Source organism: Lissotriton vulgaris, chromosome 8 (genome assembly GCF_964263255.1).
Source record: "Lissotriton vulgaris chromosome 8, aLisVul1.2, whole genome shotgun sequence".
Lineage (NCBI taxonomy): Eukaryota > Metazoa > Chordata > Amphibia > Caudata > Salamandridae > Lissotriton > Lissotriton vulgaris.
This window is the reverse complement of record NC_141696.1, coordinates 121,809,564-121,821,707: the sequence shown is the minus strand read 5'-3', so window position 1 is coordinate 121,821,707 and position 12,144 is coordinate 121,809,564. Positions and strand designations below refer to the sequence as shown.

At 42.3% G+C, this 12,144-nt stretch overlaps 1 protein-coding gene across 1 annotated transcript in view; it reads left to right on the top strand.

Annotated features, from left to right (window-relative positions):
- The window catches only part of LOC147693576 (solute carrier organic anion transporter family member 2B1-like), a 426,250-nt gene that overhangs the window by 192,498 nt on the left and 221,608 nt on the right, over positions 1–12,144 (top strand). The window contains exon 6 of the mRNA XM_086933806.1: positions 10,823–10,921. Coding sequence (XP_086789932.1) covers positions 10,823–10,921 — 99 coding nt within the window. The remainder of the gene's footprint in view (positions 1–10,822; positions 10,922–12,144) is intronic.

Here is a 12,144-nt window from a genome sequence, read left to right as displayed (position 1 = left end):
GAATGTACTTTTAACACAATTCAGCCAGACCTATGAACAATCTTACTTCATTTTGCAACATGGAGCTGACACATTTTGCATGGCATCTACCAGGGAATGTTTTTGGTTAAAGGCCATCACAATTGGTTATATGTCGTACGTAAGTGACACTACTTTCAGCAACTATACATTTAGAATATTCAATATTTAAACCATGTGACCCCAGGATGTTCAAAACCTCTTTCAAAGACTTATCATGTTCCTTTTTTTCCCAAAGACGAATATATCATCTTAAAACAAATTTGGTGTATTTAAAACTTTCAGAATAGTTGGTGATTAAACCATTGAAAAACAGCATCTGTCAAAGCCAAGCCATATGGCATTCTTTTAAATTCATAAAATCTTTGCAGTGTAATAAATGCAGTATTTTCTATGTTGGCTTGCTGGCTTGCTGTCTTTAGATGGGGGAATTTGGTGGTATGCTGCAGATAAATCAGTCATGGAAAACAACTTAGCTCCTTTCAACAAAGACAGCATTTCCTTTATTTTAGGTAGTGGGAGTGGATCCACTATAATATTGCTATTCAGATGATGTAAATCTGCAGATAGGGGGCGATTATGATCTCGGTCTGACCAAGATCATTGGTTTAATTTCCAACTGCTTACTTACAATTTAGGAGGTCTGAAGTGAAACCGCCCTGTCACTCCGGCTGGATTCCGACGGGCTCAAGGAGCCCATCGACCCGTCAGAAATCATCTGGTAATCCATATGGACAACGTTTAATGCCGTCCAGATTACGATGCTCGGTTTACGGTAGGCTTTCCATGCTGGGCTTTCTGACATGGAAAGCCTGTTGGAGAGCGAGTTTGGGAGCCCCTATAGGGCCCCTTCTGTTTGCAGCCTCTGGTTGGGGGCCGAGGCTGCAAAAGGTGCAATCCCGGAACCCTGCCATGAGGTGCAGAAATGAACACAACCTCCCATTTCCCTATGGCAGCTTGTGCTACGGCCGATTTATGGCACATGTTCCCGTACGGAAATGTGAGTATGTGACCGCACCATGGGTGGTCGCACCATAACTAGGCGGTTGGGACCACTGACCAGAGGTCGGTCGTTCCCATTTCCGCATCCGCCCAACATCGTAGTAAGCCCCATAGTCTCAGTTTGCCATTGCTCCATTGTGCCAACACCAGTGGTGAAACCAATGCAGATGCCTCTATGTGTTCTATTATATCAGTAGCGAGTAGCTCATCCAGTTCCCTTGCTACATCTTTTCTTTGCGAAATGGGTACAGTCCTGACCTAATGAATTTTAGGTAAAGCTCCTTCTTTGAGCCAAATTTCAATCTTGAATCCCTTTAACTTACCGATCTTTTTCTCGAATACTGAAGGAAAAGTCTTTAACATCTTGCTCCTACTTATATAACCTCATCCATTACCAGAACCTGCTCTTTGCCATTAGGATATGGAATAATGTGAACGTTTTTTGACCCCTCCATCCTAGGACAGACGGTCCTTTCTTTGAAACATATAACTTCTGATATGTATGCCAGTTCTTAAACCTAAACCTGAACAAGTGACATCCAACCATTTCGAACTTTTCTCGTCCATAACTCTCTGGTTCAATATCCGAAGGAAATAATTTGGTACCCCCTTTATTCCTGATGATTTTCCTCCAAACTTCTTCATTTGTACTCGTGTAAGGTGAGCCAGAATCAGACTTTTTTAATGCTCTCTCCCCCAGTTTCCATCCAACACTACAAGCAAACATCCATCACTAAGAAATTCTTGAAATCCAAATTGCATTCCGATTCTTTCTCATCATTATTACTGGAATCACTTTCAATATCCTCACAATCCTGGATACATTTCACCAAATTGGATCTCCTCCTACCCACCTTAGTATAATGACCCACAATGAGGCATGTGCCACACTTAAGTTTCTTTGCAGGACATGACTTGGTGAACACAGAGTGATCCGTGCTGCCACATCTATAACACTTTAGTTTTTATCCTTATTGCACTCGCACACCCACTAGATGTTTCAGCCTTGTGTACAATTGCCAGTATATTATCTAAACATGCATCACCATTCATCGATAACTGTTCCTGAATAGCAGGGCTCGAGGCATGCATTGCCATTTGATCACAAATTAAGTCCTCTAATTATCCTCCAATGCACAATGTTATGTTATGTTATGTTATGTTATTAGGGTCTTATAATGCGCACAGCTATCTGAAGGTTTCCTGGCGCTGCCTGACAGGAACCAAGAGGGATATATTATCTATTGGTTAAACAACCAGGTTTTTAAACCCTTTCGAAAGTTACCATAAACAGTTTCATTTTGAAGTGACAGAGGAAGGGAATTCCACATAAAGGGGCCCAGATAAGAAAAAGACCGCCCACCCATTCGCGACAATTTGGCCCTTGGAACAGAAAATTTTGCCTGAGTGGAGAAGCGAAGCAGGCAAGGAGGTAAGTAGGGGTGGACCAAAGCATTGAGGTACTGAAGAGCTTTGCCAGATTTGATCTTAAACATATAGCTCAGGGCTCTGAACTTAATACGGTTCTCCACCCTGAGCCAATGAAGATTCCGAAGGTAGCCTGAGATGGAGACCATTTTGGGAGTCTGCCAAAGCAACCTTGCAGCAGCATTCTGCACCATCTGTAACATACGTATCATATCCTTATTGGCTCCCAAGTACAGATGTTGCCGTAATCCAGTCATGAGGTAACAAGAGCCTGGAACACAGTTCCTTGAGTGGAATCTGACAACATCTAAAGGATTTTCTTGAACCATTTAAGGATAGTGAAGCATTGATAGCTGGTCATCAATGATGAATCCTAGATTGCGCACCCAATGCTTAGGCTGGGAAAAAGCACCCATTTCGGAAGGCCAATGTTGAGTGCCCCAGAGATCTTTATTCTTCCCCAAGATTAACACCTCCATCCAACCTGCAATGTTCCTTAGTCCAGTCTGAAGAGAAGACAACTTAGATGCTCGTTCAGCAGAGAGAGGGATTATCTGGCTGTCATTGGTATAGGAAAAAATAGACAACCCAGCAGCTGAGAATAGGGTCCTGTGGTACTTCATAAGGTGAATCATGGGTTTTGGTACTAGCCATAGGAGAAAAAACCGGGAACGTGTGGTCTGTCAGGAAATCAACAAGCCAATTTAAAGCAGAACCGGTAATGCCCATTGATTGCAGGGCTTGCAATAACCATGTCAAGAGCGGCACTCAAATAAAGTAATATGAGTGCCACAGTTTCTCCGGCATCCAGGTGGCTTTGCATCATTTCTGTCACTTCAAAAAGAGTAGTTTCAGTCGAGAAGCCTGCTCTGATGCGGGACTACAAAGGATACAAAAATTGAAGAGAATCAATGAAATTAGTAAATTGAAGATTGATATGCTTTTCCAAACTTTTGGAAAAAATAGGAAGTAAAGAGATAGGCCGAAAGTTGGATGGTTGCGCGGAACCTAAAACACTTTCAGAAGTGGAAGGATCATAGCGTGCTTCCATTCCGATGGAACAGTTGCTTCCAGTAAGGAGGCATTAAATAGTTCCATGATTAACCTTATAGAAGGCAACTCCAACTTCTGCAACACAGCAGTGGGAAGAAGATCTCTAGGAGAGCTCGACTTGAGGCCATCAAGGAGCGCTTTAATAGTTGTTACATCTAAGAGGGACCAGTTTTCCAATCTATTAGTTGATTCAGCAGTCTGACAGTACAGCTGTTTAGGTTTTCTCAAGGTTACAAAATAATTTGTTGTTTGCTGTATTATTGTAGCTGGTTCAAAATTCAGGGGCCGATTCCGATCTGGGTCGGAAAGCACTCAGACTGAGCCAGATCAGGGGTCTTTTCTGACCGATCCGGACTGCTGCAGTCCGACCGAGCCAGTACCATACGGCCGTATGCTGTCGGACTCAATTTGGTCAGACTCCCATAGAAGTCAATGGGAGCCGGTCGTATGATGCGTACATGGGCTCCCATTGACTGAATGGGCACCTCGCGGGCAAGTGCACCCCCTACTGTGGGTACGCGTCGGTGCCATCTGCACCGTACATGCCTGTGTTGGGGCGACCCATGGGTCTCCCCCTGTGTCCGAGTTGTAAGGCTGCGGGTAACAGGGGGTCCGACGCGGACCCCTAAAGTCCAACTCCGGGAGCTATTGCAAGCCGGATGCTCTGACTCGATCCAGCTGTCCAAATCAAGCATCGTACTAGCTCGGTCGTGATAAGTCTCCATTGCGCGCCACGTTTTGCTTGTGACCGAGCCGTACAGAGCGGTTCGGACCCGGAACCAATTCGGACGGAGATTTTGCACTTCTTTGCATCGTACTTCGACGTCCGGACCCGTGTACGGCTCGGAAGGAAATTCAGCCTCTGAATCGGGTCCGCTAATGCCGAACCTGATGCGGTGCCCTTCCGACCGAGATCGGAATCGGCCCCTCAGTGTTGAGTATACTTTTTCTACTTTACTAAGGAAAAATGTTGCCAAATCCTCACATTGTTGATCCGTAAGCACAGGGAAGGTAGATTGAAAAGATGCCCCGGACAGATCTTTAACTAACTTAAACAAAGCTTTAGTATTATTCTGCGCTTTGGAATAGGGCATCAATAGAGTCAGATTCTAGTTGTTTCCTCTTAAAAACTTTTTATTACGTTATAATGATACAAACCTTTGGGGCAACATGCTTATCTAAGTTAGCCAATGCAATATTAAAAGCATTACCAACACCCCCTCCAGGAACTGGTTTATTCATCTGATATATGTTTTTAGCACTTTGGGTACTAAGGAGTGTAGTAAAATGTGTTTCTTGTGTTCAAAAGACATTTTCTCATCAGAATCTACTGTCTCGATGTAATTAAAAAAATACTCCTTCCACTCTGTCCATCTTAATGCTGGTTAAGATCCCTCTGGCCAAATTGCTTGTGGAGGACATAAATAAAATGTCTGTTGACTCACTTTATTTTGATTTAATACAATTTGGAATTGTTCAGTGTCTATAGTAATATGCAACTTCCAATCACTGTCCTTACTTCACCACATTTATTCATGTAACTGAGAGAAAAAAATACCATACAAGATATTGTTTCTGAGAAACTCTGTAGTAGAATAGTGAGAATCCTGTTAATTGTCTTCATATGTAAATGTTTTACTTTTGCTCTATTTTGATTGGTTTCGAGTCTGTGAACCATGCACTACTGTATTGAATGTATGAAATTCTTTGTTTTGAACCCTATGTAAAAGTGTGATTCTTTGATGTGGGCACAAGCCCTTTTTACCTGCTAAAGAAAGTGAATCTATGCTGGATTTCTTCTCCATCATAAGTGCTGTATTTTGATGAACTGAACTTTACTGAATTCCTGATCGATTCTGTGGTTTACTTGACCATTGCATTTGGATGTATTGACTAACCCCCAGATTCATCAAGAACACATTTTGCTATTCCTTAATAGCGAAAAATACCGATTCGCTATTAAGGAATAGCAAAATGCTATTCATCAAGAAATCACTTTAAAAAATAGTGACTTCTAGTAATTCCTTAATTGCGACTCGCAAATTGCGAGTCGCAATTAAGGAATATCCCCCCATTCATTCCTATGGGCATAGAGGCCAATGGGAATGAATGGGAAGACCATCTCAATTTGCTAATCGCAATTAGCGATTTGCAAATTGAGTTTGCGATTTCAAGGGTGCAGGGGTGTCCAAAGGACACCCTGTTACACCCCTGAAATTGATGTGTGCACATATGTTGCGCACACACATGCCCTTAGGGCATGTGTGTGCGCAACATGAAACTTTGAAAAATGCACTTTAGTGCATTTTTCAACATTTTTGCTATTTACCACGTAGTTAGACTTTGTGGTAAATAGCTGCCACAGATTGCGAATTCACAATTTTAACCGCATCGCTGCTGCGGTGATTTTTGCGCTGTGCTGCAATTTACCATTTTGCTGGTGTCATGACGAGCTCAGCTCGTCATCAGCACACGACACCCGTGGGTGATGATGAGCTGAGCTCGTCATCAGCATCGAAAGGGTTAAAATGGTTCATGAGTTGCATTTAAGGAATCTCAAATTCAGATTCCTTAAATGCAATTAATCGCAATTTAGCGATTTCTAGAATTGCGATTTATGCATTTGGGATGATGAATCCCAAATGCAAAAATAGCGCTCGCAAAGGGCCAGATTCTCAGAATCTGGCCCTTTGAAAGCCGATTTTAGTTTGATGAATCTGGCTGTAAGTGATTTTGACACATTGAAGTAAATATGATAGTACACCACATACATAGGTGTGCGTCCTGTTCTCAGGAGTGCTCTATACCGCTACTGTTAGTCCTCATTTCAAGGGGCTTCTGTATGATGCTAGGGGTACCACCTACATCCTGGTCTGTTAAGGGGTTATTTGGAGCCATCAGTAGCTCATGGGCTGCCTGTTCTTCCAAGGGTGCCCTGTGTTTGTGTGTAAGGCTGCTCCTTGGTTCAGGGGTGCTCCTCATCTCCTGGGGTTCTCTGTACCTCAATACCCTTTTGCATTTCCAGGGGTTCCAGGGATTCCAGCTGTATGATTTAGGTTTTCTCCTCTCCTGGGGTGCACTTGCCGGAATGCTTTGTGTGCTTGGAGTGCTCGTTGCTTCCTTAGGTGCTCTGTCCCCCTAGTGATGTTACTCACCTCCTAGTGTACCCAGTGGGTTAAAGGAACCCCCTCAACTCCTGAGATGCTTGCTCATCCCGTCTAAGGGTACATCTCATCCTGAGGATTATGCACCTGCAAGGATGCTCCACAAGTCCCTTTGAAAGTGCTACGCAATGGCTTTATGGGTGTTCCTCACCTGCACTGTCCCTACAACCGCCTGTGACTCTTTTGCTGCTTTCACTATTTTTGCGGTAATGCAAACTGTCTGACTTCAAGGGAAAAGGCAAAGAGAGGCTCTTACTTCCAAGATAGGGACTACACACATATACATGCTAAGACCACCTCCACACCATCCATCTATATGACAGGGGGACCTCTGCTCATCATTGATAGTTACATTAGAGAAGGTCAGGTCAAGGTCAAATGCTATAAACCACTGCAAATTTTCAGGCCCCTTATTTTCACTTTTAATGTTGTGTTGTTAGCATTTCATTGAGATTAGTATGCAAGCATGTCAAGTTGGTGGCCAGACTACTACTAACTACTAAGAGGGGTCCCTAGACGCAGAAGCCCAGAGGCACACTGGGGTAGGTTTGACGGCAAGTGTTACTGTCACAACTTGCTCCCTGTGTTCTCGTGCCCAACACCAGGGGTCTGAATTGTGGGACTTTCAAGTGTTCTAATAAGCTTCCAGACCCTCCCCTGCATGCATATTCTGACTTCCAGTCATTTGGATGCTACTTGGAATTTGCCATTTATTCCTAATCCATGCAATGTTTTGTGGAAACCAGTCTGCTCATACTTGAAACTCCATTCCCTACAGGTCCCTTGCTCACTGCTTCATCTCGTCCCCTGCAGGCCAAAGATGGTGGAGGAATTCAGCACACCTGTGGCTGGCTGATGCTAGCCTGTTCACACCTCATGCATGTGTTTAGTGTGATCTCTTTTAAGCCCAGGCTCCCTTCAGCCCAGTGTTCACCACTATAGCTATGTTCCTGTGAGACCGGCTCATGTTTCCTGAGCTTTCGATATTCTCGTTTCTTGAGTTCCTGAACTATAGTTATACCTTGAAACCTTGTTCCTGAGTTAGCACTGCCTTCAGTGCTACCTTGATACCCTGTTTTCTGAGCTGCAGCTATTCCTTGTTCCTGTACTAGCACTGCCTGCAGTGCTCTCTTGACTCCTTGATTCCTATGCTGTAGCTATTCCTTGTCCCTGAACTATCACTACCTGCAGTTACCTTGATTCCTATTCTGTAGCTATTCCTTGTTCTTGAACTAGCATGCCTTCAGTGCTACCTCGACTCCTGAACCTTAGTTATGCCTTACTTCTTTGATATCTTAATCAGTACTATGTAGTGCACCCTTGAAGCCTCTCTCTCTTGTATTTCCCTTTCCCAGTCCCTGCTTTTCTTCCCATTACCTTTGTTCTAGTTCCTAGTTTGCTATTTTCCTATTCCTATTCTAGTTTCCTTGTATGTGTGTTACTTGCTTTCTGCCAAGTGTGCGCTTTGTTTCCCCTCTTTTCCTGTTAAGCACTCCTCCTTGCTAGCTCATTGTCTATCTTGGCTGTGTATTTAGATCTATCCCCTTGCTGTTAGCTCCATGCATGTTCCTGTATGATCACCAGGATCTGTGGGCTCAGCTGACAACCTAGGTGGTGTTTCTTGTTCACAGTTACTTTTATAACATCAACATAGGCATCAGCTTCACAGACCCTGCCTTTGCATATATATCCTATATGTGGGTATTTGTAGTCAGTATCTGTAACAGCAATTGTGGGTGAGGAACTTATTGAACTTCAGTCCTACCGTGTGGAGCTCCCGATTGCTTTACCCCACGTTCCCTTCATTGTTAATGTTGTTATATGTGCCTTGCACATCAGTCCTGAGGGTTAGATATTCTGAAGGCTAAATTACCTCTTGAGTGACTGTCCTTTCTGTGTCTTAACCATTGAGAATGCTCTGGGCCAATCCTTCTTGATTTTCTTAGGTCAATGGACCTTTGTTGTAGCCCAAGAGGGAAAGGGATTACCTGAAAGATGGAAAACATGTCAAAAACAGCTTTCAATGACAATGTTAAATGTCCGAACTGTAAGCTTAAGGCCCACAGTCAAGCTAAATTAGCAGGTTACTTCAAAAAGCATGTACATCGTGCAGCGCACATTTAATCCTTTAAATGTATCAATAACATGCACATTATTTATAAATATTGTACTTTCACACATGCATATACTTTTATTAATTGAAACAAAAACTGGTCACGTAATAGGCATAACATCAACACACGCATGATTCATTCTTTTCTAACCCTTGGCGAATGGACTTCATTAAAATGCTTTTTAGCTCACCCAATACAATATTAGCCTATAGATAAAGATTATTAGCAATCCAGTTGTGTCTGTAAAGGAACACATTAATTAATGCACACACACACTCATGGTATAGCACACCATTACTGCACTATCTATACTAGTGCACCAAGTGTATTGATTATTTTTGAATCTCGCAAATACATAAGGCCAAAGGTACACACATATATGTGGCCTTATCAATGTAAAAGGGTACAGTAGAAATATGCTACTCCACCACCTTGTTCCCTTGTGCAGGCTTCCCCTTTGGTTCTCTTTTCTCCTCAGACTGCCTGTGTGATCCTGGGCGATGCTGTACTCTTTCTGCTTACTTTTTCTACCCAGCTACTAGTCCTTGCCTAAGTCCCTGACTGTGTCCCGCACAGAGTTGCGCACCGTCCGGACAGTTAGACCCTTGATCACTGGGCAGTCATGGCATTTGATGCCCACAATATATGTGGTCATCAGTGGCATGATATCAATTTAGACTCCTTTCCTGATAGAGATAGTGATGATTGGGCATGCATGCCAGGATTGGTACATGTGCGGCAGTAGTGCACAGGTGAATGATGAAATATTGATGTTCAGGGACCAAATGTGAATGCGCTAAAAATCAAAAGCTTGTATTTGGGACACAAATCTTATTTGGAATCAAATTTACTTTTATGCCTTAGAGTGAATCGCATTTATTTATGTTGTTTCAAAAACTGACAAGTGGATGCTTGGAGACAAAATGATAGCTTGTTCAATTTTCAACAAGCAATGGCTAAGCCAATGGGTCTTAAATATGCGAGAACTAGATAGGCTCTGTCAATGTCTTTTAGCCATGCTGTACAGCAGCGCTGCTGTGCAGCATGGCTGAAAGAAAAAAATATGGTATAACGCGGCCACTGCTGCCGCCTCATAGTCCTTTTTTCATTGCACTGTAATGCAGTACAGCGCTATTTTACATAACTTTAAGCCATGCTGCACAGCAGCTGCGCTGCTGTACAAAATGTCTAAAAGACATTGACAAGGGGGGCGTGTCCAAGATGGCGATGTGAGCGGTTGCTCTAGAGCTCACTCTGCTCTGCTCTATAGACCCTCACCTCTCCAAACCCAGGTCCTTTTGCCCACTATTCACTCTTGTTGTCTATTTGATGTCACTCAGACCCCTGTGGTGAAAAACATCCCCTTAATTCACTGTTACGCTTCTATAATTCTTAATGTTATCAGGAAAACCCTGCTTGAACAGCACATTCACCCATCATAAGGTGGTTCCTGAAAGGTTGACTAACATTGAGTCCAAAGGAGGGCTTCAGCATTACAGCTCCCTACTTCACTTTCCTCATATTGTGAAACTTTTAACAGTTAAACTGCGCTATTCCTTGCACCAGCAATGCTTGTAAGCACAATTTGAGTATTAATTGCAGATGCCACCACCACGATGACGGATGCAAACTTTGCATGCTGCCCCATGTAGTGCTCTGCAATCTGCTTCAAGAACGTTGATTGTTCCTGTCTCCAACTGTACAAAGACACAATTTCTAAGGTGTGACTACAAAGGACTAGTGTATTCCTTAAACAGTAGCAGGCAAGGATAAATCTAACACCCTTGCACTTCAACCATCAAGTAGAGTCCCCTATTACATTCTATAATCCCCCAAAGTTCACCCACAAGGTCCAAGTTAAAACATAAGTAACACTTAGCACTGCCCAAATGTAAATCCTTGTGGTATCAAAATGTTATGTTACTATATGCTTTAGTATGAGTGTTGCATTGCCAGTTTGTCTACTACTGCCTATGTTAATCTAAACCTAATCTACTTTTGAAATCTCTGTAGAAATTATAGTAAAATGTTTTGTTTTTTAAGGTATACTCTACGCTGTGGCTTTCATGGGCCCCGGGGCCGCCTTCATGTTGGGATCCGCCATTTTGCGCTATTATGTGGACATAGACAAACTCTCCGCAGGTAGGTTGACTGCTCGTGCTGGCTTTTTCATTATCTACACGGTCTTTCAGTGGATCTTTGTTTGGCAACAGAATTGTGATGCATGCTATTTGCACAGAACAATATGATGACGTCAAAATAAATAAATAAATTGAATGGCGGGGACGTTCTTCGATATGACAAGTTATTTTGAAATAAGAGAAACATAAGTGTTGTTTGCTCTTGGATCGGTTCCTAAATCTATATCCTACATCAGTAACTCGCTCATCTGCATTTATCAAATAAGCTGGGACTATGACTTACTTGTTTCTTCATATACAGAGTATATTTTTAACTTCACACCACAAGGTTGGAGGAGAGAAACCCAATCCTATCAATTCAATATTGTTTAAGGTATACTTATTAATAGGTTTATTTCTTAAATTAGGTTGCCAGTGTGGTAATCAACCATGTCAAAGACCCTGAATATACATAAGTGGAAAAACACATTATTTCAAACCACCAAAAGCAGAATGAACAGAAACATCAATGTTTTCTTTTGTAAGTAAAATACAGGGAGACTCTCTAGCACATCAGTTAACAAAAGAAAACTTTTCTTGCACGTGTACATGTAGCAATGGACATTAACTTCTCAGCTGATGGGCCTTCAACCCTTACCCCCTCTGTCCTAAGCCCTTTTGTGGCTATTTGGGGGTAGTTAGTGCTTAAGCCGCCATAACCTTTTGTCCACATAAGGTATCCACAACATGTGTCCTTTTTTCCAACATCCTGGGGATTCTAATGGTACCCAGGGTTTGTCAATTCCCTGGGTGAGGACCGAGAAAATGGACAAAATGTGGTTAAACTTTTTTTGTGGAAAAATAGGGAAAAAATGCTCTGAATAAAAGTGTCTTTTTTTTTTCATTAAAATGGAATCACCAAACGGTTTACTGTGATAATATCACCATCTTCCCAGTGCTCAGGAACATGCAGAGCTGAATTTTGGCACTTTTCAAAAGCAGACCATTTTCCTATTTTTTGTGCATCCAACATACTATAAGTTTGTGATGGAAATCAGTGTAAAACCCATGGTTGATCCAGAAATATATATTGCTGAAAACAAATCACTAACAAAATATCGAAGATCAGAATATCGACCTACAAAAATATCGAAGCAAGAATATCAAACTCAAGAATATCAACATACTATCTACATTATGGTAAGTACAAAACATATCGAAAAAAACTATCAATGTTCAAAATAT